The sequence below is a fragment of the Haemaphysalis longicornis genome, unplaced genomic scaffold (assembly GCF_048455015.1).
Source record: "Haemaphysalis longicornis isolate Haplotype H1 unplaced genomic scaffold, Haemaphysalis longicornis Haplotype H1 scaffold_2, whole genome shotgun sequence".
Taxonomy (NCBI): Eukaryota; Metazoa; Arthropoda; class Arachnida; order Ixodida; family Ixodidae; genus Haemaphysalis; species Haemaphysalis longicornis.
In genome coordinates, this window is record NW_027526295.1 from 252,287,861 (window position 1) to 252,311,311 (window position 23,451).

The 23,451-nt window shown below is 46.3% G+C and overlaps 1 protein-coding gene across 1 annotated transcript in view; it reads right to left on the reverse strand.

Annotated features, from left to right (window-relative positions):
- LOC144170388 (elongation factor-like GTPase 1) overlaps positions 1-23,451 on the reverse strand; it is a 168,258-nt gene that overhangs the window by 133,739 nt on the left and 11,068 nt on the right. Inside the window, exons 11-18 of the mRNA XM_077700159.1 lie at positions 22,063-22,182; positions 21,722-21,821; positions 18,925-19,049; positions 17,317-17,468; positions 17,074-17,215; positions 13,921-14,200; positions 12,438-12,570; positions 1,926-2,766 (exon numbers count right to left, since the gene is read on the reverse strand). Coding sequence (XP_077556285.1) covers positions 1,926-2,766; positions 12,438-12,570; positions 13,921-14,200; positions 17,074-17,215; positions 17,317-17,468; positions 18,925-19,049; positions 21,722-21,821; positions 22,063-22,182 — 1,893 coding nt within the window. The remainder of the gene's footprint in view (positions 1-1,925; positions 2,767-12,437; positions 12,571-13,920; positions 14,201-17,073; positions 17,216-17,316; positions 17,469-18,924; positions 19,050-21,721; positions 21,822-22,062; positions 22,183-23,451) is intronic.

Sequence of the window (23,451 nt, forward strand, 5' to 3'; positions counted from 1 at the left end):
AGCAGGTTCGAAGCAGCCACAAAGGCCTTTTGGAAGGTGGCTGTCACAGGCTGCTGTGCCAGCCTCCTGTCAATAAAGTATGATCTATATTTATATCAGGTGTTCTACCAAGCACTAGAACCTACTCCAAACCAGGAACACAGTTCATGCGTTATACCTGGAAATTTGCAATATGCGGAGTTATCTACCTTCAGACCCAGCGAGTGTGCCACGTTGTCATTGTTCAAAGGGCAAATAAACATCGCGCAGAGTGGAAGAGGATCGACCACAGGCATTCCTTCATGTCCGGTAAGTGGCAGTGTTAAGCAGCAAACTCATGGCGACATTCTGTAAAACAAGGCGGTGGCTTGCATTTTTTCTATCAAACAGTGGTGCCAGTGTGTGAGAAGCAGAACACAGCTTCGTCTTGACCCGTCACCGGATTGCGAGAGTCGACGGACGTACCTCGTAGACTACGTAACGTCAGCTTCTTAGAAGGCATGACTATTTCTGGGCCATCCTCCCCATAAGCAAAGCTAGCCCCAAAGTTCACGGTTGAAAATTAGTAATTACCTCACAAGAAAGGCGAACCAAATTAACGAGCGATGGCAAAGCGTCCGAAACCCTGTTTGTTCAATGCAGCTACGCTCGTCAAAAATGGTCGACTAAATTAAAGCTCACCTCTGATAAAGAACAACTTTTTATGCGAATATTATTCCATTTCCATGTGTTTGCTATGTGACACAAAAGCATCTCACTACTTTTGGTCATTTCCCATTGATTGTGGTGCAGCGACCGGCACTAGCAAACAAATATGCGCAAGTGTGACACAAAGAAACCAAAGTGAAGGCAGGGAAGGTGCGTAGTGCCTGTGTCATTACAGATACACTTGCAAAAGCCACTCCAAGCCTTCATGTAACCGAAACCATAACCGCTTTGAAACTAAAAACATGATGTTACTGTGTTCTAGAACCATATTCTGGAACACTATAACGATGTTTCAGCCAAGTTTTCAGACACGGGGCATCATGGCGGTCGTATCTCGCAGCTCAATTTGGGCGCGGTGTCGTAGACCGACGCTGGTATATACCAGTTTGGCGCAATAAGGGGGCTTCAGAGCAGCATGGCGCAGGGAAACAAGTTTGGCGCTCAATGGCGCAAAGCGCGCAGCTGTTCCACCTCTGCATTTCAGAAACTGTTTGCATGTTGTGAATACTGATGGTTGCACCGGTTGCTACTGCCATATCAGATAGTAACAGAGCGAAGCACAGGATTACGAAAATTCTCAGCATGGCAGACCCCAGTTTCATGTTTATGTTAAAAATCACCAATGAAATGTCCCAAAAACCTGCTCGTACGTGAGGCTGCATGGCCATAACTCACAAGCGCTGTGCAACTAATGGCACCCAGTCTCAACAAACTTGAGTGCAGCAGCAGCGAAGCGCAGTTCTAAACTGGAAGTTGTACACAATCGGGCCAGTTGTTCCCAGCCAGTATGCCGTAGCTTGCACAACTATTCTGATGACGCAGAGGAGAGGAAAATGATCGAGCGGTATTTTAAGATGTGCCATTTCCATTAATACTAACCATGAAGGCAATGTTTTTGTGCAAGAGGGGATTACTCCAGCTTTGCTGTGCAGGACCCCAGGTGCTCTGCTGCATCGGCTCAAAGTGCCTCAGAACTCCCACCAGCAATAAAAGTGTGCAAAAGCACCTGCAGTGCAGACGTTAATTCCCTCTTAGATAGTTGCGCCTCTTTGCAAGCAGCTGTGCTGGTGCTATCCTGTACACTGACGAGCTTCTGCTGTACCCCCCTTTAACGAAACCTAAGGCACACTGCAATAGTTGCGTAAAACCCCTGCGGTACACCCGGAAGTCTCGCCTACATGGCTATTCCCTGAAAAAAAAAAAAGGAAAGGAAAGAAAGAAGAGCAGCAGCCACTCACGAAGTGCTTCCGAAGTGACCTGGATGTTGCAGCTGTACATGGCACACAGGAGCCTCTGGGGCTGAGCCTGGAAGGCCCGTCGGCATCCCTCCTTGACAGCCGATATGATCTGGCCGGAGAGCGGTCCGTAGGTGCCAGGGTCCTCCACCGACAGGTCCAAATCCCACTGGTCCACCACAAAGGCCACACCCATCATCGGTTCTTGGCACAGGGGACCTGTCAGCGTGGCAAGCTGGAAGCCACTCACAAAGCTGTGGTCGTAGCCCGCCAACGTCCTCATCTGGCCCAAGGCCGCTTCTTTGGCTTCACTGACAGAAGTTTGGACTCTTCCACTTTCCTCACTACTGTCATTCTGCTCTTGTACTTCTTTCGCACATGCAGTGCTTCCTTCAATGCCCCTTTCACCGTGTTCCAACGCCTGAATACCCGCAACACTCAATTCATCCTCGTGTTGAGTACAGGCTGCCTTCTGCACGCCTTGCTGTAAGAAGAACGCTGGCCTTCTAAACCTTGGGATCCTGTTAAAAAGCACATTTGGCCCGCACCTCCGGGGTCCAAAGGACCAGATCTGGCTCATTGTTTCATCAGGCCAACCGGCATCAGCAAAGGCCTTGCCCAGAGTCTTCTGGAACTCCGCAACGTTCTTGGACAGGGACTCCGGCAATTTCTCGCTTCTGGAAGACAGTGCCTGGTTGTAGTCGCGGATCAGAGATGTGTGCTTCTCAAGAAGCTCTGTGACCTCTTGAGGAAGCGGCTCAGCTCGTAGCTTGATTGTGACCTGCTGGTTCGGTGTGCGAATTGTTACTGTGCCGTCCTCTGCCACGTCCTCATCGTCTTCATCCTGAAAGACAATTGAATGCGGTTTTTTCTTGCTTTGCACTAATTTTGCTGTTTGCAAATGGTGAAATTGAAGTCTTGTTATATCTAACATTAGGAAGAAATACTAGGCCTAACATAAAAATAAATATGAAGCATGATCAAACCAAACCCATTTTTGCCGTGCAATGTAGACCAGTGCATGAGGAACTCGGTGATGACACACTTACTGTGACAAGTACACAAGCATACAAGTAAGCAAGAGTTCATTGTCCTCGCATGTCCGGTTGATGTTGATATTAGTCACAACTGACAACATAACTGATGTGGTAGGGAATCTAAGAAGGTTCACCGAGCAATGCTTTAGTTCCTCTAGCTGATGGATGTCAACCATTCAAAATTCATCACAGGATGTAGCTGCACAAGGTGAGAAATGAGTGTCTATGTCAAAAAAAGCAGTTACTAAATAGGTGTACATGTTTTGGGAAGCATGTGAGAAAGCAAAAGACCTCCCAGTTTCTCGTACAGGTGCATGTTGCTGCTACAGACAGGGCTTGTCAGCAAGTTACAACAACTGTGTACGATGCGTTAGTGCAGAGGATGTGGGAGGTTCTGCACCATCCAGAATCCCAATCATCACCTAGTGACTTTCACTTGTTTGGACCTTCAAAAAAAGGTTGAAAGAGTCACTGACTCTACTTGGAGACAAACATCATGGATGCAGTGAACAAATGATTCAAGGAGCAACCTTCAACCTTTTCCACCGGCAGTAACCAGTGCCTTACCAAGTGATGGGGTGCACATCTCGATGTGAGCATTGACCTCTAAGATAACCTGGTGTATTTTGCTTCCTTACATAATGCTTTATTTAGTTCTACCATGCCTGCTGATATACTGTGAAAGCTTGCTAATTGAAACTTCAACGATTTGAATTTAAGAATAATTCAAACTGTACGATTTGGCCCGGCCAAGCTTCATAGAAGTCTAAGCATAAAAAACCTGTTAATTCGAATGCAAGTAGGTCCACACCTCCCCACCCCTGGTCGGATAATTTGAACTATGTGCCACCGCGCTATTAGGTTAGCACCAGGCACACGGGGTTGCATTCGGGCAGGCGTCCCCGAGCCGAGCTTCGTCGCCTCTGACATGCGAGTGGTAGCGTGGTGGTTGAGCGCGGCCAGCAAATGTTGCTGCCTTGAAGAAGACGACCAGAAGCCAAAGGCAAACTTAACTGGTTTACTGCACTGCGAGAGATGAGCCGAAGCAAGACAAGAACAATGCTCTGATGGGCGAGGTTACAGGACTCGAGCACAGTGACAGCATTGCTTCGCTGCTCCAACAGGAATGCACTTCAGTACTTGGGGCTCTTATTTATACCCAAAGCGCTAACAGTCAAACAAGCGTTCTCACTGCTTTTGCACACAGCGCGACATGGTGCAGGCACACACAACGCTCTTTCCAGAGTTCGTGAGGGGTCCGTTGTAGCGGCGCACGCTGAGTCCGAGAGAGGGAAGAGAGGGGTTTCCCGTTGTGGCTTCCGTGTCCTTCGGATGTGTATCGACACATCGCGTTCACCGCTGCCGAGGTTTGAATCACGCCGACAGTGAGGTGTCAGCAATCTGGCCTTTCCCAGGCATGTCGCAGCTTGTTGGGATTTGTTGGCTGTCGCTGCAAGCCGGAGTGACCAACACAGAGGCGCCCACATGGAAGGAGCACGTAGTGGGGGCTCTGCCATAATGCCCCAAAGCCCAGCACGAAGCCTGCAGCACAGCGGCGCGCTGATTTGTAACAACAGCCAGAAAGATGAGGGTATCATTTCCCAGGTCAGAAATGCAGTATCTGTCGCTGCCAGTGACGACGAGGCAGAGGATGGCAAAGCAACAGTGCGGTTGTCAACTTGGAAGTCATGGCTGCAATGAATGCCACCCATCCTTTCTTCAGTTTTGATTGATTGATTGTGGGGTCTAACGCGCCGACGCAACGCAGGCGATGAGGCGCGCCGTAGTGGAGGGCTCCGGATTAATTTTGACCACCTGGGGATCTTTATCGTGCACCGAAATCTTGTACACACGGGCGTTTTTGCTTTTCGCCTCCATCAGAAAAGCGGCCACCGCGGCCGGGAATCGAACCCGCGACCTCGTGCTCAGCAGCGCAACGCCTTAGCCACTGAGCCACCTTTCTTCAGTTTTGAAGAAGGCAGAAAGGGGGCCTTCCCATACATTAGACTGTCTGAGCAAAATGTGTTAGCTGTGAACTTTAACCCCAAAAGGGAGACTGCAATCACGAACTGTTTTAAGCATCAACTTGTTCAAGTACCATACTGCTTTCCAGTTGTAGTGCGCAGTTATTATTCTTCCCTTTTTTACACCGAACTTCAGTTATATTGAACTGAGATGGCTTCGCAACATGGTTCAAATTAATAAGCTCTTGCTGTATTTCCTCTTAACGAAGGCGCACAAACAGCTACATTTAATCCCACTTCGCATAACATTCCTAAGCCAAGCCACGAAAAGTAAAAAGTAAGAAGGGCACCTGAGTTTCTCTATATGATCTCAAAATACATAAGCATCACTTCTCATTGAGTTGTAAAAGCATATGTGTGGATGCATATGTTGGCGTTGCTGCCAATAAAAATTGGTGACGATGGCAGCAGCCTCCGACAGCTGCTGTCATCATCACTCGCTAATCGCGAGTGGGTATGTGAGGATAAAGGGCTGGCGTGCTAACATCATAGCAGAAGTGAAAGTTGTGACTTGGTCGTGAGCTTCTCACGTCAGCTGACATCATCATTGGGCAATCCCCTTGAGTGTGTAAGTGTGAATTGTGGGTAGGTACCGCATTTACTCAAATCTAGGCGATACTCTTAATAAAAAAGTAGTTCACAAATGCCAGGGGTCGTTTTAGATTTGAGCAGGGGTTTCCCCAGGCATCGAATCAAGGGGGGGTGTCTCAATGGCTCTGGGGGGGGTTCATAAACTAGAAAAGCTGTTTTTTATCCCAATAGTTAAATAATAGACGTCTGTTAACCAAACGCTCATCCCCGTGACGTACGTTTTCCATTTTCTATATATACATATATATATATACATATCAAGGTTGCAGTCGTCATTGCCAGTGCTATTCGGCTTTTTTTTTTTTTTTCCGAAATATTTAATAGGGCCGAATGACGTGTGCTTGTCACGTTTCTTTGATTCATTGATAAATAAGCGAAAATATAAGTCGAGAAAAAATCCGCCGTTTTCCGGGAGCGGGACTCGAACCCACATCTCCGCATAACCGGTGCGGTGCGTTCGCCATTACGCTATCCCCACAGCGGCTTCTCTCTCGACTTTAAAGCGGGGGTTTATATTTACAAGAGCTCTGAGGCCGGTCAACTAGCGCCGCCCCTCGACTACCGCGGGAGACGTAGAACGTCTTCTTTCCCAGCGGCCGCCACGTAGAACGTGGTCGGAGGTCGGGGTTAGCAATTGGCATATCCGAACTGCTGGAGCCAGTGCCTCGTAATGCATGTAGCAGAACAGAGAGATATATATATACACACCTGAGAGGCGGTGCTTTCTATTCAATCTAAGAAAAATACAAATTTAGAGAAATTCATTTTTTGCCATAAAAGGGCCGTACTCAGTATTTTTTTTTTAATTTCTCGCCATTTTTCAACGTATAAGGACATTTGCGAACTTGTTACCAGGGCCAGTGACGAAATTTGAGTTCTTGAAACAATGTTTAGGTAGTACATGAATTATGCAGCACTTACAAATCAGGCACCGATTGTACGCTCCCGATTTATTAAAACGCCAGGATTAGCTCCTGTAGCGCTTCGCCTCGCCAAATTGCCCATTTTAAATGTACATGCTGAAAGAGCTTCTGCAAATATTACGGTTGTAAACAAAGACGAGCAGCCCGCGCATGCGCAGATCGATACTGAAAAAGGTCCATACAAGGACTGACAAGAGTGAAATTTGGGGATTCAAGGGGGGTGTCCTGAAAAACTAGGGGGGGTCTACACACCCCCTAGGGGGGGTGTAGGGAAATCACTGGATTTGAGGATGCAGCTTTCCTGATAACGCTAGACACTCAACGCCACCTTGCGGCCACAGGCTTGCAGCTTGCAAATTCGCAGGCTCCATTTTGTTTGTTTGAACGTTGTGAACCCAGCCTTTCGCGTTCCGTGGTTGCTTGCTTGGTTGCTTGGTTGCAAGGTCGCCGCATGACTTTGAGGAAGGCCCGTGTTTGTGGCACAATGGCGCCCACCAAGCGGTGCCACTGGACCACGGCTTTTAAGTGGAAGGTATTTTTAGAGAGTGAGAAAACTTCAACCCTCCAAGCACAGCGATACTTCAGCATTGAGGAGAAGAATGCGCGCCAATGGTGGAAGCAGCAGAATGGTTTTTTCAACAACGGTGCCAAGCGAATGGCCCGCACAGGACCCAAGAGAGGCCGACACCGTGAGGTGGCGAAGGATGTCGCTGACTTATCCGGAAGCAAAGAGGAGGTTGGAATGCCTGTGACAGTGGAGATAATACAGGCAGATGCAAAAGAGCTTGCAAACATACAAGGCTTCACGTGGACTGAGCTCAAGGCCAGCAGGGGCTGGGTCACTCATTTTATTAAGCGGTTCGGGTTCAGCCTGCGACGGTGGACGTCTGTGTGCGAAAAGCTACCGCTGACTTCGAGGAGAAGCTAGTCGTATTTCAGCGCTTTATTATCAAGAAGCGGCTGGAAAAGAAGTACACCCTGCACCAGATTGGTAACACTGATCAGACCCCGGTGTATTTTGACATGCCTGTGGCCTACACGGTGAATGAGAAGGGTGTGAAACAAGTGAAAGTCAAAACTGCAGGCTACGATAAGCAGCCCACCACCGTAATGTTCTGCTGCACGGCCGACGGGTGAATGAAAGCTGCCGCTGTACATTGTTTATAAGAGGAAGACTCCTCCAGCCAGGGAAGTTTTCCCTAAAAGCGTCCTCGTACGAGCCCATGAGAATGGGTGGATGAACGGTGCCCTTGTCGAAGATTGGGTTGATACTGTTTGGCAGTGATGTGCCGGGGCTCCGCTATTTAACTCTTTCGTAATTATTCTGCATCAGCGTTTGTTTTTTTGTTATCAGGGCATGAACGATGAACCAGCAAACGATTTTTGATCGTCAGGTTTGCACTCTGACAATAATAAACCCAGAAATCGGCTGAAAATGTCAAGCAGTGCCTGTTTGCAAAGCTACTTTATGAATTTAGGCAGTTTTATTGCTTTTGCGCACATTGTTCTAAGTTGTGTGGTAGTTCTACTTACCCCAGGACCACTCATGAACAGTTTACAACAGTTTCGGTTTCGTTTCTGCATAGCGAAATTCATATTTAGCGCTACTACGCAGTTACCCAACTTCAAGGCTACCTGCCATGGCGCCTTGAGCGTCCGCGACTGATCCTCAAACAAAGCATGCTGCTCCTGAGTTCACTGAACCCTAACCCGATTTCTGCAATAAGAACTTCAGATGCAAGTCAAAAGATCACACACAGTCGCCAGATATCTGTTCCAACAAGGATAGCGCTTCAAACCGGCCTTACACACTGCCAGCTCTTCGGCTTCCAGTTTCGTTTCCATACGAGGGTATCTCCGGGAGTCTAGTGTTGCTGCTTAGTTGAACTGTCTATTCGGATGGAGTCTCTGATAAGTTTTTGTACTGTTTCATTTAAAAAATGTTAGGTGGCGCTACAACAGAGGAGGCTCGTTGTGCTGATCTTTTTTATAGCGCAACAGTTACTCGGCGAAGTGATAATAAAGCTCAACTTTATGTTTTGAGAGATAACTGACCGTGAATGTCAACAAGCATCAACCACGGAGTTCCGTTTTCAACTTCATGCAAGTTTTTTCGCATCGCGTGCTTGTGCCAAATATTGTGCTGGCTGTAAATGCAAAGTGAGTCATTGGCAAGATGTTTTTACGTTATGTGGGGGCAAACTGGTGCCTCTGATAATGTGAAACCGCCAGATTTCTTCCATGGAACCACCCGAAATTGCACATTTTGAATTGGAGGTTGGGCTTCACCGCAAGACACGAGCACCACGCGTGCTAGCAATTTTTTTTTATATCTGAAAACTTTTCCACAAGACACGAGCACCACGCGTGCTAGCAATTTTTTTTTTTATATCTGAAAACTTTTTCGCACATGTCGACATTTCTTCTAGGGCGTGTTTTTGAAATGTTTTCCTACAAAATGTATATTCTAATTTTTTTCTACTACCAGTGGTTTGTTATACACAACTCCTTTTTTATCATTTTTTTTCGACATTTTGATAAAAAATTTGATTTTGATATGTTTTTCACAACTATGATACATAAAAACATTTAAAAAACTGGTGTTATTGGAAAGGCCGTTAAGTAATCTGCATTTTTTGTTCCTGTAATTAATGCCTAACCAATTTTTTTAGCAGAAAAAAAGTTTTCTTGGACCACTAAAAATCGGTAAATTTTCCAGCGGTAACGAAAGAGTTAGGAGTCACTCCTGGGTCTCAACTCCTACTGTGGCCACTTGACAGATGCCATTAAGACCGTGCTTTCAGAAGGCGGTACGGACATTGCGGTACAGTCTAATCTCGCTACAATGAAGTCCGCTTCAACGAAATTTCCGCTTCAACCAAATCTTCCCCATCAGCTTGCCATAAAAGTCAATGCAACAAAGTCCTCGCCACAACGAACCATTTGTCTGGGCTTGCTTTCACTTCAACGAAATTTTCGCTGACTGGGCTGGATTTGAACAATTATTTTACAATAAAATAAGCACAACGCCAGCTATTTGTAACTTTTTATTGCTTGTATTCACTGGTGAGGCGCGCATGCAGGCAACCATGTGAGTGCACCGTCACTGGTTACGTCGGGCTCTGCGGGATGGTGGTACTTGTCCGTGCTAAGCACATGACTATGTTGCTCATTACACAGTCTACCTCACCGAACGCAAAGTATTGACTCGAGTCCACTGTGAGTGCGATTAATAACATCTGTGTTGACACCACCATTGAGAATAGGGTTGAAACGGAGCAGACGACGCACGCCGGTGTTTTTTTTTGTTTTTTTCGGCGTGCGTGGCTTGAGTCGCGCCATGTCCGTGGCACATCGGCCATGTCTGTGGCCGTTTCCAGCGTTGCCAAGCGAAGAAATGGACAGCTAAATTTTTCAACGAATACCACCTATATATTCAAGGCACTCAGTTTTTCTGAAAATGTGCACCGCACGCCCAAGCTACCACCCATAAACAAAAAAAATCACGCCATATCCACGGAATGAATGATGATAAGTGGGGCGAAGCTCGAGAGGGGGAGATCATCGGTAACCGTAACTCTCCCGTGAAAGTTCGCCCATTACATCATTAAGAAAGATGTAAGACTGTGTGCGTACATTGTACAAATCAACTCTTATTTTCGGAGTCAATGCTCCCAGGCCCAGACCTGGTGAAAGACCCCGCGCCATCGAGGACTACCCCGCACCTCCACCACAATTTGTCACGTAGGATGGGACACAACGGTAAAGAAAGAACTTTTATTTAGGGCGAACTTGTGCCCGAACAAGACGAGAGGAAACGAGCAAAGGTCCTTGCGTCTCGTTCGATCTCCGAGAACGACTGCCTGCGTTCGTGGAGTGATCTCTTGCGTGATCTCCCACTCGCAGTGCACGTGCGCTCGCGCCTCCGTTGGCGAACACAGACAAGCTCGCGCTCCCGGTGCCAAGTTTGCGCTGCCGGTTGCAGCCGGTTCTTGCGCGTGCAACGCGGCCCACTTTGCGACATCTCCGAAAGCATGTGGCGGTCACATACCACGAGACACAAGGGATGGACAGACCCATGACTTAAGAAGCTTCGCCCCTATAACAAACTCATAGGTGGACGCCATTGTTTGCAGGTGATAACGATGTGGCTGGCCATCTTTACATGAGGTGCAGACCCAGTTTGCCAAGCCAGAGCTACAGCCAACCTGTATCCAGTTGAAACCGTGCGAATGGGCTCTGCTCCTGGGGTGGTGCCGTCATGTATGCGTTGTGAGCAGCTGTCATTGCAGTTTTCCTTCTACAGTTATTCAAAGCCAAAAGCAAAAATGATGTTTTTGTGTTAAGTCTTGAACTGGTGTCACCCTTTATAAGTCACAAGTGCGCACTGGCGCTAAGTGCAAGCGGGTGGCTTGCCTGCCAAGGTCAGTTGCCCTGGTGCCTCGTAACAGGATAAGATAAGGCACCCCTCCTGCCTGCCACAAGCAAGAGGTGGGCTTTCGACAGCTCAGCAGCTATCTTCAAGTAATCAGCACAGTAGATATGCCTTGTTGTGCAGCAATATGTTTTGCAACTGCATTTCTTCAACATCCCCCCAATGATGCGCTCTTTGTGCGCAGGTAAAAAATAGAGATAACCGAATGAACACGGCACGCGATTACGCATCAATCCTTTTTCTAAACATTGCATTATGGTGTCAATGATGCGGATAATATACAGGGCTATTTGCTTGCACTTCCATGGCGTGTTAGCAAAGATTTCGCCTCAACGAGTTTCCGCTTCAATGAAATTTTTCGCACGTCCAGTCAATTCCGTTGTAGCGGGATTTGAGTTTAATACCCAGCAATATGACGAGCCGGCTAGAACCGCTCGACGTGGTCATTAATACACCATTTAAGGACAGGCTGCGGAAGCATTACAATGACCGGCTGAGGCTTCAAGACCACCAACTCCCACCCAACGGGCGCATCAAGCGCGCTTCACTTGGCCAAGCGGCGAACTGGGCTGCCGAAGCATGGGATGAAAATTCGCTCGAGCTAATTGTGTGGGCCTTCTGTAAGCGCAGCATCTCGAACATGCTGGATGGAAGTGAGGACAGTGCGCTGTGGGAAGAGGACGGCAACAAAGAGGGCAGCAATGTCGACGAAAGCGACAACGACGAGTCAGCATTGAATATGCTACAACCAGCGCCGCAAGCGTAATAAAGTGCATGTTCTAATGCATGTTCTAGTGTCAGTCCAAGGCTTTTTTTCATTTGGCTTACATTTGAGGTAAGCTTTTTTTTTATTATTTTCTGACCTTCGGAATTTCGGGGGTCAGAATAGAATCAAGACCTGCCTGGATTTGAGTATTTATTGTTAATGTAGCAGTTAAATGGAAATTGGTTAATAGGACAGCCCGGGAGCTTCTGACGGTTGCTGTTATTGTCACTAACCAATATACCTGACTGGTTACGTTGTGAAGCCATCGCAGACAACACGAATATCGATCATTTTGCTGACAAGACCCAGCTGTCAGATATTAGGCAACAAAACTTCTGCAAGTGAGACAAGTAATGCTTGAATGGTGCTCACGCATAATATTAGTGATGTTAGCAAGTTCACTGTAACTGTGTACAGCTTACACAGGTTTGCCTTTGCAGATGGATATCAACCTTACACCTTACCAGTATATCTGCAGTGGTAATGTCAATGTGGGAAGTACGCACAGTATGCGGAACCAGATGAAAAAATGACAGTGGACTTTCACGTTACAGCCCTTTGTAAAGGACACCAACACTGAATCACCTGCCTCTCCCTTTTGTGAAGGTGCTGCAATCACAAACAATTTTCTGGCTCCCTTTGTGCTGATGATAGTTTTTTAAAAAACAATGCTGACACATTCTGCACACTAAAAGCGATTGTCATTGGTGTTACCCACAGGGAAGTAAATTGGACTTACATCTTTCTGTGTCCTCTGTATGAGGTTCTTGTCCTCTATGGCCTCGTTCACCATGTCCACCTTGGGTGGCTCCACTATGGTTTCCCGGAAGGGTATGATGGGGTCTGAAACGTTGATTTCCACCTTGGCAAACCTGCAAGGCAGGGTGGAAAAGTGAGAAAATGAGACGCATGAACGCGACCTGTCAAGAAATGGCAGTGAATGAGGAGGACACTCCCTTTCTTTAATTCTTGTCTAACCAACAAGGGAAAGTAATTCTCGGTTTCAGATCTGATATGAAGCGAATATCATTTTCGTTTTATTAGCGATAAATTGTAAACTAAATATTCAGCAATTTTCAACAGGAAAACTGCAATTTACAATGTTTCATGCATGCTTTAGTACTAGCCTGTAGAAAAGCAAAGGCTCATCTAAAAAGGGTACGCCAAAATTTTTATTTGGCATAAAACAAACATACAGAAGCTATCCTGCGACTTTTAGCTTCAGTGGTGATATCATATTTTATATAGGGGCAACTTTCATCTCATGTGGTGACCTCAACCCAAAGTTTCATTATTAGTGTAATGAGGGTATAACTAAGCTATAATCAACACATTTTAAATGCAGAGCATTTCAGTAACTCACGATGTCACCCGCGTTGTCCCGTCGTAGTCCGCACCGTCGTTGTCCGCACCCCTCCCCCTACACTATATAAAAGAAAATGCTATCCGGCGCCAGGTTTCGATCCCTCGACCCTGCGGGCGGAACGCAATGTACATGGCGCTCTACCCACTGCGCCACAAAGCCGACACAGAATGGGACGCTACGAACGCGCCTTATATCGTTGACTCATCCAAATTACTGCTGACGAGCGCTCTCTCGTCAGCAGTTGCCACAAGTGCAACAACATTAACGTAACGCAAACTACTTAACGTCGTGCGCCCCCGGAAATGCTCTGCATTTGATCGTGCCCCTCACGAGGGGAATGTTTCACTGCGTCGCCATGCGAACAGTTTGCCACGCTTTAGTTTCAGTTTTTAAGTGACCTAAACGTACTCTTTGCCTATAGACGTCACCATAACAATTTTTTCTTATACAGGAATGAAAACGGCAGTTCAAGGAAGGAGACTTGCAATACAGGGCAAAGAAAGACATGAAAAATTGATGTGATCTTTACTAGAGTTGAGACCGAAATTCCTTCAAGTTTGCGATCATAACAGTGCAGAGACAAGCTTGCATTGATGCTGCTGCAAAGCATCTTTGCAACAAAGACTGCAGGAAGTGTGCTCTAGCAGGTCAACATGTGGCAGGGAAATAAGCATAAGTAATGCTAAACGGTAACAACTACCCTCAAGACAGACTGAAAGCAGCACATAAAAGGAGCTGGCTACCATAGTCATCTGTGCTCTCTTTAGTGAGCACAGCATTTAGTCAAGCAGCATCCCCCGATGCCACCGACTCCAATGCATAAGGCCACCAAAGGTTCCCGTGCATCTTCTCCCACCTTTGGGTGAGGTCGTTGAGGCACCGCTCGAGGTGCACCTCCCCCGCGGTGAGCAGCACGTGTTCCCCGGTCTCCTGCAGCAGCACCTGGACGCAGGGGTCGGCCTGGTGGAGCAGCTTGAGGCCCCGCACCAGGGCGGCCATGTCGGCCAAGCGCCGGGGCTCCAGGGCCACGCGCAGGATGGGCATCATAAAGCCCCGCATGTCCGCAAAGGGAGCGCACGCCACCACGTCTGACAGGGTGGCCGTCCGCACCACATGCTCTTCCAGGCCCCCGATGCCTGCGTGACACCGCAAGACAAATAAGCACAGTGCAATGACATGCTGGGGTTTTGTGCCAGTCGCTAGTTTTCACAAAATTTTTAACAAGCATTCAAGTGTCACTGACACAACGATTCATGAGGCATGACGCTGCCACTTGCCGTTTGCGATTTCCACACTTCTTTTGGCGACACTCCCTCCCCCCCAAACACCAGCGGCAACAAAAGTGTTATACGAATCGCCATGTGAATACCCGGGTGAATCACTTGCTAGGAGAAACTCGATAAAAAAAATTGTCCTTGTAGTAGAAGGGCTGTTAACTGAATAGCTACATCTTACACAAGAGGTGGTAATGACAGCTGCCTTTTTCAAACATTACTTGAACTACCAGAGCCATCAATAAGATATGTTTCAACTGGTCACACCCTTCCACTACAGTCACGTCACATAAAACCCCCCCCCCCTTTTTAAGGTCTCCCATTACCTTTTAAACTCTGCACTCCTGCAAGCCAAATCCATGTCTCCTGATTCATTCACCCCACATCACTTCATTTATGTCCTTTTCTCTGAATGCATAGCTGCTCATATACTCATCACGTAGCAATCCATCACACTCAGTTGTACAGCACAGTTGGATTACCATGTTCACTCGATTCTCATGCACACCCTTTTTCCCGAAAAATGCGCCCCGAAATCGCATGCGCATTAGCATCAAGTACCAGCCGAACCCGCGCTAGTGGTTGCTTATCATGCATTACCAGCTTAGCAAGGCAACTGTAATGCCAGCTAAGCGTCAAAGATTGCAAAACCCATGGCAACGCCAAAATGAAAATTAAGTTTCAAAAGAGGTTTATGTCTTCGCGCAGAATGAGGAGAACACACCCACGCATGCACAAAAAAGGATGCACATGCACGTATCCTCCTGGTGGGTGGTGTGGGCAACCGGCGTGCCGGTGAATTATCCAGAAGGCAAGTTGGGCAAGTTGGTGGTCCGTATACACACCACAGAAATCTGTCCGTCCTTCGTCAAACTGTGCACTGTGCCTTCCTTTGTATCAGGAAGGCGCAAAGGTCATGTGCAGCCCGTGTGAAAGGCTCCGCACGGCCTTGCCAGTGCTTCTTGTGCAGGTAAAAGTTAAAAATAGAAGCTAGCAGATAGCAAACACTCCTTTTCAAATAGCAAGCCCCCACTTTTCTATACTTAGCCGCGAGGGCTTGCTATCTGAAATCAGCTATCTTGCTTTTCTATACTTAGCCCCCTCTTGTCTATACTTAGTTCTACTGAGGGATTGTCGTTCCATGACATCTTAAAGATATTTTTCCGAGTTTTCGTGACTAGAATTTGGAAGGGCGGCCCTCATGGGTGGTTTATTATGGAGTATGTTGTGGCTGGAGGGTGATGAGAGTCAACCAGCCCAATAACACCTAAAGTTCTTGCATCCATTAACGGCGCTTGTCCTGTGCAGGAAACTTTTGCGTTTTTGTCTTTTTTGTGGTCCCCAAATCAGGTGCGCGCTAGTATCCAGGGTGCGTTAGATTTGAGTAAACACAATAAACAATAAAGAGAAACATATTAAACCATCACAGCAAATTTGAACTTGGTCTCCGCAATGTAGATGCAAACTCGTGTCCCTTTTCAGCACCCCACTGGCCAATACAGTGGCAGCTCACAACACTCTGTTGCCTGGTGATTAAAAACATACAGTATAGCCCCCTTATAGCAAACTCAGTTTTGACGAAATCTAGGCTATAAAGTACAAATTTTCATTTCCCATTACCATTTGTGTGCATACATTTTATGTTCAGACATAGTGAAAAATGGATACAATGAACTGATTTCCATTTCCCAATCTGTTTGTTATAAGCGAGCTAGACTAGTCCCACGACATATACAGTCGGCGACCATTTTTTCGGACTCCGAAAATTCCAACTTGCTGGATGTTCTGGACTTTCCCGAGAAACTGCCAGTTTTACCATAGGAGTAATGTATACGAACAACGGATATTTCGGACAAAATAAAGCCAGAGGTTCGATTTTCCAGAGAAAATTTTCCACAACAAAGCCACAGTGGGACTCCAGGAACCCGCCATTTTGTATCCTAAGCTTTCTGGTTAGTTTCGGTATGGATGGGGATGGGGATTGGCTTGACTCCCACCGGGTAAACAAACTTTTATCTTAGAGGACATAATTTTGCATGTAGCCCGCGGTGGGAGCAATAGTGGAAGCCGGAAACGGGTCATACATGGTTCGACACTCCCGACAGCTCGCGACCGTCAACACAAGACGTTGCCAAAGCCTTGGTGTTGTCCAATGTTTAACATGACACCAGCAGAGATACGAGAAGACGTTCTTACAAGAAGGAAAAATTTAAGGCAAGGGACCATTTGCAACTTTTTCAGTCCTATTTAAATGAAATAAAGTTCATTCTTGCGGCTTACGGAATTTTCAGACTCCTCTTTTATTCGGACTATTTTCCGTTCCCCTCCAGCTCCGAAAAATCGGTCGTCTACTGTAGACCCACACAGGTAAAATTACTACCCAACTGTCTGCTTTATAAGCCCGAAACTGTTCTATCTGTTGTTTGAAACCTAGCAAATGTTAAATAGACACCACATCCACACATGTCCGTATCCTCAAAATACTTGAAGCAAGGCCTTTTCCAGATCAATTTTAAAATATCAAAGCTGCGTATCGTTTTATAAGATGCTTCGATTTTTGGGCACCACGGACCAACACCCGCAAACATTAATTCATTCTGTCTGCTGCAGAGGCCGTGTAGAAACACACTACCCACAAACCAAATTCAGTCTCATTTTTATTATGACGCGGTTCTAACTAGAAAAAAAAAGTGCACTGACATGCAACACCGACATCAGGTACCACGAGAACATACCAAGGATATTCCCAGCAGGAACACATTCGAGCTCCTCTAGCTCCCTGCCCATCAGCAGGTAGAGCTTTTCCACGGTTGCTATGGTAACATGCTCTTCCGGCCCCAGGTCTTTAAGCCGCAGGGTGGGGTCCACGGTCAAAGCCTGCACGATGTCAAGGGCAGAGAGAGTACTAAGTGATGGTAACAACACCAGACAAATCGATGGGGCAAAGGGGAGAAAGGGGTTAGGCAGCGCTGACTGACCTTCTCAAGAAACTTTGTGGGATCGTGCTTGGGCCCGAGCACGAACACTTGCTGGCATCGCTTCAGTGTGCCACTGAACACACGGCCAAACGCTATGAAGGTGGAGTCATTCTCATCTTTCTCCTCCAAAGTGGCCTCTTCTTGAGCTGGTACTTTGAAGGGCGAAAGAAAGGGGGGAAAAAGCACAAAAAGTGGGAATGTAAGAAAGTGGATAACGTTTTTTTAGTAATAATTCAGATGACTACTGCTTTATTTCCAAGCCAAAAAAGCGCCCTTGGGAACACGAAAAAAAAAAACAATTTCTTGCAGCACAAATGTTAAGTTACAGAGTTGAGCTTCCCTAATGCAGACTCTGAGGAAATAAAAAATGCATTCAAATAAACTGGAGTTCGAACAAATGGACTCCCCTTGGTTGTGGCACAGTCCGATATGCCCATTATCAGAAATATATACCGGATCTAAGTGACCTAAGTATATGATCCTTAGAGTTGATGCTGATAATTACAGGTAACTTGGCAAGCACACTGTATGCATTGAACTATTCGAGGTGAGAATATAATGGAAACATCGTTAGGCATCCAAGTGTACTCTTGTGGTTCACGAATGGTGATCCGTGGGTAACGCCTTTTAGAAAAGTACACACCTGCAATCTACAAGTACCTTACATAGGGGAACACAAAAATTTCGGCACCAGGAAACCTAAGGTAAAATATATTCAGCCTGCATGGCAACCTTTCCACTGTCAATGCTTTGCAGTGATTCGTTTCAGCATGCATGAGGAAACAAAAAGGCTTGCTGACGCTTAAAATGCACCTATATAGATGAAACCTGGCATAAAATAATCAGTAATAATCACCGCTCAACAGCATTTCCTTTGCCTACTTTCCTCACCTTGTAAATTGCTCTTTGGTGAAAAGGAAGCCTGTGACAACAGGGAATCTTGTTCAGATTAACCGTAGTGCATCTCTGCCACTCAAATGAGGTCAAATTAGCATGACATTTCTCCTATACAAAAAAGCATGCTTTTGCCAGAACTGATGGGATCGTTCAAATTAATCATCATTTAAAATCATGCGAACTAAAATTAATGAGGTTTGAATTAATCTGTTCAATCAGTGGACTTTGGCTATCATGCAGAAAAATTTTTGGATGTTACTTTTATATGAAGCTTATGTTATGTTGTTCTCAGCTGGTGTGAAGATGCCAGAATTTTTTTTTTGTTTGTTTCTGCCTAAGAATTAAACATAGCAAAATACCTAGGTTTTATAATTGTTTCTTCTCTGGTAACTACACTCAACGTGCAGTGCAAAGGCTTGAGAAACAGCTGGGATGTTGTTTCTTCCAACAAAACAGAACAAAGAAAAACAAAAACCAGGAAAAGAAATAAGCAGAGTGCATTAACTAGTTAAAGCCTCACAGCTGCTGCAGCCCCGTCAAATGTGCTGCAAATTGTTATCCCAACCTTTTCTTTCTCAAGCAAATCGCAAGGCCCTTTTTTAGGGCCTTATCACACGTTTTTGATCGCCCTGTCCCCATGCAACATGTATCACATATTTGCAGCGCACGAGAAAGACAACATGAAGGCTGCTTCTGAACAGGAGTGCGTACAGGCATGTCCGTTTTTCAAGGCGTCAGAAGAGCTTGCGTCAGCTGTCGCGGCCATTGCCATTCGTTCAGCGTGGCGTTGCCGTGCCTGCTCTCGTCGGCGTGCAATCTCTTCCATGCTCAGCACCCTGGAAGAAACCCGAGGACGCAATGCAATCGTTCAGTGACAACCTTTTTCGAAGGCACCTCGAAACTTGGCAGTGTTTGCAAACTAAATGACAAGTCTGCTGCCAAACTAGGGTGACACTCAAAGTTGCAATGTAACTTGGAAGGCCTCATTATAAAGGTTCATTCCAGGTGTGTACTTGTGGTGCCCTTAGGCAAAATCAGGAGTGATCCAGCCATTTGAACTATTGGAGCAATTTTTGGAGCTGAAGAAATGTTATTTTGGAGCACTATTGTACCAGAGCTTGATTTTGGAGCAGCTTGGGAGCAGCACAAAACTTACATTGCAGCTTCACTTATCTGAACATAAGCCTGGCAACCATTAAAGCAACGCTAATTACTTCCCCACAGTTGTAGACTCTGAAGCTTGAAACTAAAGCACCAAAAATTTGTGCCCCCACAGCCTTAACACACCACTGCAAGTGAAGCAGATGATAGGCGTTTCCCTAAGTAATGATTACAAAAACATAGTGGTACCATGGCTGCACCATGAGCGGAGCACTGCTGGGGCAACCGAATAATCGAATGCACCGCTTCCTCCATGTTGCCAACCAAGGAACCATAGCACTAGTAGGAGAATGATCGTCGCTCGCTTCAGCTGGTTTGACTGCACAACTCTCGGCCAAAAGACCGGGTTTGTCCAAGCGGTTCGAAGCATTTGGCGCAAGTAAAACACCACTGGGCGCAGCAGGGCGCAGGAGAGTACAATTGTAGCAAAATGGCACAAATGGTGCAGCTGGATCACCCCTGCACAATGCATCATTTCTTGTTTCTTTTCTTTTTGTGGCATTAATGATGACTTATTTACTTGCTACAGAATGTAATTTTACAAATAACGAGACTACAAACAAGCCTTTTTCTTGTGGGGCAGGACACTGCTAGCATCTACAGAAAGCACAAATGTGGTAAGAGAGTGGCACGATTTCAACCTACGTAGCCTGAAATGAGCCAGGAAGCATTAATCAATGTGTGCAATATCTGTAAGACTAAAACAAATGTCCTAGTAGGCAACAAGGTGGTAAATAATAGTTTGCTGGGTACAATATAATCTAAAACCTTGATAGCAGCCCTGCTTGGTCCCAAGACAGGACACGGTACACAGAACAAGTGACCTAGAATGCATGCAACTTGAGCTATTTCGCACTGGATTTAAAGGCAATTCCTACAACGACCTTAATGAAGTTTGGTCAATTAAACATTCAATGGAGTTTTGTTGCTTCAAATAAGGTTTTACATCATTTGGCCATTCGTGCCTGTTTGATACGAATAAGGTACGCATACTCACATTTCTATGCTGCAAGCACTTTTTTACAGGGCATCACAGATTTGCACATGCACTCTATTTTATTGGAATGTAAAAAGGCAGAAAAACATGCTAGTGCCACAGAAGAAAAACACTGCCTTTTGTGGAGCTACTTTTGCAACTGCTGCTCTCTAATCTTCGTCTATTCCGCGATATACAGCACAATGCTGAATCAAACAAAATTGCAATACAGTTCAACCCCGCTGCTACGAACTCCGCTTCAACAAAATTTCCGATTCAACGAAATATTTCCGATTCCCAGTCAGCTAGCCATAGAAGTAAATGCAACAAAGTCCTCGCCACAACGAACCATTTGTCTGGCTTGTTTTTGCTTCAACGAAATTTTTGCTCAGCGGGGCTGGGGTTGAACATTTACTTCACAATAAAATGCGCATAACGCCAGCCGTCTGTAACTTTTCATACATTCAGGGCACTTAGTTTCACTGAAAATGTGCACCGTTGGCCCACACCGCCCCCCATCAACAAAAACAAACCCGTAGATGGACGCCATTGTTTGTTGGTGATAACGATGCGGCTGGCCGTCTTTACACGACCCGCAGGCCCTGTTCGCTAAGCCGGACTTACAGACAAATCGTATCCAGTTGAAATCGCACCCCGCGAATGTGCCCTACTGGTGCTGCACAGTCATGTATGCGTTGTGAGCAGCTGTCTTTGCAGTTTTTCTTCTGCCACTCTTCAAAGTCAAGAGCAAAAATAATGTTTTCGTATATTTAGTCTTGAACTTGCGTCATCCTATTTTAATCGTGACTGAGTGCGCGGTAGGGATAAATTAATGTGCACGGCTCGCCTGCCAAGGTGAGATGCCACCATGCCGAGTCATAGGATAAGATAACGGACGCCGCTCCTGCCACAAGCAAGAAGGGGGCTGCGGCCTAGCAGCTATGTGCAAGTAATCAGCTCGGTAGATAGGTAGACACTCCTTATTGTACAGCAATATGTTTTTCGACTGGATTTCTCCCTCTTTACGTGCAGGTAAAAAAACAGATAACCATTGGTACATTTGTTATCGAATAAACATGGCATAATTGCACGCCTTTTTCTTAACACTGCAATATGCAGTCAATGATGCGGATGATATACAGGACTATTTTTGTTGCCCTTCTGTGGTATGTTCGCGCAGATTTTGCCTAAATGAATTTCCGCTCCAACTAAGCTTTTCGCACGTCCCGTCAATTTCGCTGCAGCGGGATTTGACTGTAGTACGTGCAATTACGTGGGTGATAAATTGGCCCATAGCTCCCATAGTAGCAAGTGAGAGCAACAGATACGCAGAAGAAATTAGAGCAGATTAAAAACAGTAATCGGGCAAACCTTGTTCTATTTTCCGGAAGCAGCTTTGTTTCCACAGCGACCATTTTGGAGATGCAGACAATAACAGGTGCATCATCATTTGACGAGCAGTCTAGAAAAGCTGTTGTGAAAAAATGTTTCATTAATGATATGCGACCCAGAAACACACACAAGACAATAACTTACTCCAAACAAGCATAACATCAGAAAGAAAAGCCGCTTTACAAGCAATAAATTTTCCATGTGATTAAAATGCAATTTTCTCTAAAGAACGCATCTGCCTATATAAAGGGAAAAAAAAAAGAAAGAACCAGAAGAGACCCACGGACGAAGGTTGACAGGGAAGTTGGCAAGCACAATACCTTTCTTGAGCTTTCGTGTCTCTTCCGGTAAGGAGTCAAAGGACCGAGAAGGGGGACACATCAAGGACTCCACACGGACCTCGGGAAGCTCAGCAGGGCTTGGGATCAGCATCGTCATCTCTATCAGGTCGAGAGCAAACAAAAGACATGGCCACGAATCAAGCCAAGTGTATGGAACAAACTGTACACTAGTGACGTGACTTCTAATGCATCTACAGTTTAACCTCATTATAACGAACACTGATATAACGAATTATCGGCTGCAGTGAACTAAGTACAGTAAAACCTCGCTACAAGAGACACTCAGGGGATCGAAGAAACATGTCTCTTGTAACCAACGTCTCTTGCAGTGTTGTACGGAACGGCGTTACAAGGAACGGCGTTCCTGGAACTAGTTCCTTTTTGGAGGAACGGAGGAACGCCACCGTTCCATTAAGGGTCGGTGGAACTGTAACGGTAACACGTTACGTTTTTGAAGGAACGGCAGGAACGGCGTTCCTGCCGTTACATCGCTATGATTTGGCTGTTTTTTGATGCCAAGGCTCGAGTACAAAAATCCACAAAGCGCTACTGCGTTTCTCTTCCTATAAGATGGTCAGTTTGCCCACCCTTCAGCTGTACGTGCTTCCTCGAAGGTCAAAGGAAGAAGAATAACCACGCAGCAGGCCGCAGCTTGTGCTTGCTTTCATGCTGGTTGCTTACACTGGGTGCGACGGGTGAATAGCGTAGCCGCGAGAATGCTTTTCAGCCTTCATCGTTTTTCTGGGGAGGCCAGAATGCGCGTCTGGCCGATAGAATTATTCCCTGGCGGGGAAAGAATAGAGAGTTTTAGCAGTCCGCCCGTTCTGTCGTATGCGTTGTTTTGTCCCGGACCTGGCTGGGCACTTGGGCATTCGTCGCGGTAGGGGGATTAGTTCCGCGGGCCTGCCTTCGCCATGTCCGTGCCTCCGCACCCTTCCTACTCGCCCTTCCGCGCGCTCAGGAGCAGACCAGTCCCGGTCAACCCGGTAACAACGTAGCCAACGAAACGGACGGACTGCTAAACGGGATCCGGACATTTCTGTGTCGGACATTTCGGTCCAGGACGTTTCGGGGTGGACATTTGTGTGCACGGACATTTTGGTGCACGGCCTCTTGGCCCACACATTTTGAGTGGGGGGATGTCCCAGGCATTCTTTGAACATTTTAGCTTTAATATTGTAATTTCGTGACTTGATATGATTTTACCTTCGAAACTTGTGCTTGCGCCGCCGTTCGTGGAAACGAACGCTAAACCCTGGCGGAGCATTGCCACGTGAAACCCAATTTCTGTAGCAGATGGTAAAAATTCACGCTGTTAATTTGGATCTGTTCAACCATTTTTTGTTATTTCAACATTCATGGGAACAA